Raw genomic sequence first — 4,239 nt, forward strand, 5'->3', positions numbered from 1 at the left:
TTTTTTTGTTTGGAAATCTCTAAAACTACCCCATGAATATCTGTAATGTTTTTTTAGTTTGTCAGTCAGTCTTATTCTCTGAACGAAACAGTCAGACTGCTGAAGGTAGAAGGGCTGGTATGGGGAGGATGGGGAAAGGGTGTGTTTGTAGTGAAGGGGGTGCTAGATGGTGGATTTGGAGAAGGACACTCGCAGATGGTGGTTTTCCCCCAGGTCGTGGTTGTGGAGGTCGATAAGAGCCTGGATGGCTTCTTCCACCGAACCCAGCTGGATCAGCGCCATCTTGCGGTCCTTCCTATTAATCATATATGGATAATGAAAATCAGACACTGGGTGATCCTGAAATTTAGGACCAGTTGGTCCAATGAGATAAGGTCCAAAATGTAAAAATCTTTTGAACACATTTGTGTTGGTTTAGAATGGATTTGAAAAACATTTACAGCATTTCCAACAAAATAGTTTCAATGACTTGCTCTAGTTTTAATGACTACTCTAAAATTGTCATGCGGGGTAACCATCAACTAAAAAGGTATATATTACAAAAAACAGGGATAGTTCACCCAAAAATGAAAATTCTGTCATCATTTACTCAAGTGAAGAATGTTGGTAACCAAACAGTTGCTGGTAGCCATTGACTTCCATAGTATTTTATCCATACTATGGAAATCAATGGCTACCGTCAAATGTTTGGTTACCAACATTCTTCAAAATATCTTCTTTTATGTTCAACAGAAGAAAGAAACTCATAAAAGTTAGTAGTTATTAGTTAATGATGACAGAGTTCTCATTTTTGGGTGAACTATCCCTTTAAACAATGTAAAAAAGGAATGTCTTTTCTGCTCCTAGAGGGCCACCTAGCTACACATGCTTCCCTAGCAAGCTTAAAATCCCTGTTCACTTTTTAGAAGATCATATAGACAGTGTTTATAACATTCCATTTATGTGTTTTCACAAAACAACTCATCCTTATCGGCCATGTTGTCTTGAAGAAAGGTACAAGCAGACTCTTCCCCGTGTGAACAAAAACTTCTTAAAATAAATGACGGCTGAGAACAAAAACAAATGTGAAGAGAACTCACTGGAAAAACTTGAAGGCCTTGACTGTGTATCCAGAACTGGCAAACAGGTCTTTCAGAAAATCATCCGTAGTGGAGGGACTGCAAAACACAGTGTTTACAAAGGACAAAAAATAGCACCTTATCTGATGCCAACAATAATGCAAAACTTCTAGTGGAGTCAAACAACCGATAATATGATAATATGTGTGGGGCGATATGAATAAAAATCATATATCATGGTATAAGTAATTTTACAAAACTGTGATATTATGCATCACAATGATGTTTCTTTTTCTGGAAATTCAAACAACAAATGTTTTATATATTGCAATGCAGCCAATGTCTATTTTTCTGGTGACCCCCCTTAATTATGCTTAATTAAGTTAGTCCAGCAAAACTGGGTTGTTTTTTGTAGCAGTTGTTTGTAACATGCTGTATTGAGCGTGTGGTGCCCGATGTGTGGGTGTGTGCCAGTCACTCACGGGATATTTGAGAGGTGCAGGGTGGCAGAGGGAGGGAAGATGTTCTGGAAGTTCTTGGAGCCGGGCTTTTTGAAGCGGTGCAGCGGGCTCCCACTGAAGTCTTTGGTCAGGCCCTGGTCCTCCTGACCCTCCCTGGGGAGCTGCACCGTCTGGTGCTTTGAGATGGTCACACGGATCACCTTACCATACAGACGCTGACCGTTCAAATGGCTCATGGCTTCACAAACAAACCCAGAGATAATGTGTTACAGATAAGCTTTAACCCTGAGACACATCATATTACACTTACACTGAACAAACCTTTTTCTTACATTTGAACAACAAAAACTCATGCATAAGGGTTTTTTCCCCAACATTTTTCACACACTCACACACATACATTTTGGCTTCATTCATAAAACACAAGCAGAGAGCGAAGTTCTGAGTAAATCATTTTGTTATAAAATGTAAACAATTACTGTATCAAATTTTGAGGAATTCATTGTTAGGTTAATGTGTGTAAATCAATAGCAAAACCATGCCTACATAAATTCCTGTGTAAATCATATATGAAGCCATTCTTATGTCAATTTCTGTGAATAATTCACCAAACCTTTTTATGTAAATTTGTGTAAATCTTTTAGAAATTGATTTATACATAAATGTTGTATAAAACATTGATACAACCATTCTTAGGTTTGTTTCTTTGTAAATTAATAACAAAACTATTCTTAAACTTCTACTAACAATGAATTGTAAATTTTTTCACAAAACCATTCTTACCTTAATTTATGTTTAAATCAATAGCAAAACCATTTTTACATAAATTTCGGTGAAAATTGTGCATAAAATCATTCTTATGCAAATTTCTTTTAATAGTTTTGTGAAACATTTTAAAGTAAATTTGTGTAAATTACTTGCAAATTGATTCAAACACAAATGACTGTATAAAACTGATAAAAACAAAGTTCATTTTTTTGTAAATCAACAGCAAAACTATTCTTACATAAATTTCTGTGTACTGTACATTTTTTTGCAAAATCAATATTACGTTAATTTACGTTAAAGTCGATGGCAAAACCATTCTTCAGTAAATTTCTGTGTATTGCGTTTGCAAAACCTTTATGTAAATTTGAGTAAATCATTTGCAAAAATGATTCTCACATAAATTACTGTATAAAATGTTCTTATGTACATTTTTAAATCAATAAAACCATTTTGTACATTTCTGTGCACTGTAGAATTTTTATATTTAATAAAAATTTACATTTACATAAATTACATTTAAATATGGTTATCACAACCAAACCTTTGCAGTGTGTACAAGTCCTTTCATTTCTCCTTGCACCATTTCATAATCTATTATTAAATTGCATCAGAATATTCCTATGTATCTAAATTATGAGACATTTAGTAGAAAAAAAAATGCAATCTTTATAAATATTTCATTCATGGTTCTTGCTACATCCACCAGCGATACAACCAGATTGATTTGTAGCTTTAACACAGACACAGAATACGCCGATAAAGACGCCTGATCAAAGAATGAAGAGAATGTATCGAGATGAAAAGGATTTCAGTGTAATGCCTGGCGTACCGAGCTGGGCTTGCGTGGCGTCTGCCATCTGTATTAAGGCATTCTCTTTCTTGTTGAACAGAATCTTGACTCGGTGAACATCTCCATACACTCCTGCCAGGATAAAAGAGAAATTTGACTGTTCGTGCTCAAACACACCGTGAACACAATTTACAGCAAATAACACGCTATCTGCGGATCTCAGTGTTTCATTATTGAAGGCAGAGGGCGACAGTAACTCCTCACATGCTCAGACGAGCAAACATTTTAAAGGATATCACTCACACTAAGGTCTGTCTCTTGATGTTGACAGTTATTAAATTGTAGGGACAATAACAATGGCTCACACTGAGCGTGTATGGGAGAATTTGAACATTCATATGACGGGTCACAATCTGCAAATAATCTCCCGACTGTGTGTTCATAAGGAAATGGTCTCATCGCTCAGCTTCTATCCTCTACTGCCTTCATAAAAACAGCCGTCTGCTCATCTAATCTGGAAGAGTAATAAATTCGTCCTTACCGAATAAAATGAAGAGCCCGTGTGGTGTTATGCTCTGCAAGAGATGGGACATTATCATAGAGATCATTCAGTACTGAAATGTAAAAAGCGCTGGAAAAAGATGAAATGAGTATGTGTAAAATGTATGAAGAAACATTAATAGATGTGGTGATTGACACTGATCACTTCAATGTGAGTGCTGGTCACTAACGCTGCAGAATTAAATGAAGAAAGTGTCTTGTGACATCAACTGCTGAGACTGAATAAAGTTGCATGAAAATAGGTTTGGATTAACTCATATGACGAGAAAAAAGACTGGAGGGAATCACTGTAAATGCACTGATATTTATGGTCAGTGAGTGTTTATACTCCCATCATAGTCTCTGTGCAATACCATAAGCAAAGTAATGGCTCAGATTAGTCCAATAGACCTATAGATACACGTAAATTTTTAACATACATACCAGAAAAAAACTACAAATAAGTGTATCTTTATACCATTATATATTTTATATAAATGATAAAATAGATATTCCACAAAAATGTGAAGCAGCACAACTGTTTTCAACATTGATAATATTAATAAATGTTTCTTGAGCAGCAAATCAGCATATTAGAATGATTTCTGAAGGATCGCGTGAC

General features: G+C 35.5%; 1 protein-coding gene across 4 annotated transcripts in view; it reads right to left on the bottom strand.

Moving 5' to 3' along the window:
- The window catches only part of LOC107658670 (polypyrimidine tract-binding protein 3-like), a 70,783-nt gene continuing 66,544 nt past the window's right edge, over positions 1-4,239 (bottom strand). For all 4 annotated transcript variants that reach the window (XM_016447318.1, XM_016447317.1, XM_016447315.1 and 1 more), the window contains 5 exons: positions 3,619-3,652; positions 3,117-3,209; positions 1,541-1,757; positions 1,080-1,157; positions 1-295 (listed from right to left, as the gene is read on the bottom strand). In XM_016447318.1, the coding sequence (XP_016302804.1) occupies positions 163-295; positions 1,080-1,157; positions 1,541-1,757; positions 3,117-3,209; positions 3,619-3,652 (555 nt within the window). In that variant the 3' untranslated portion in view covers positions 1-162. The remainder of the gene's footprint in view (positions 296-1,079; positions 1,158-1,540; positions 1,758-3,116; positions 3,210-3,618; positions 3,653-4,239) is intronic.

This window comes from Sinocyclocheilus anshuiensis, unplaced genomic scaffold, assembly GCF_001515605.1.
Source record: "Sinocyclocheilus anshuiensis isolate Anshui unplaced genomic scaffold, SAMN03320099.WGS_v1.1 scaffold567, whole genome shotgun sequence".
Lineage (NCBI taxonomy): Eukaryota > Metazoa > Chordata > Actinopteri > Cypriniformes > Cyprinidae > Sinocyclocheilus > Sinocyclocheilus anshuiensis.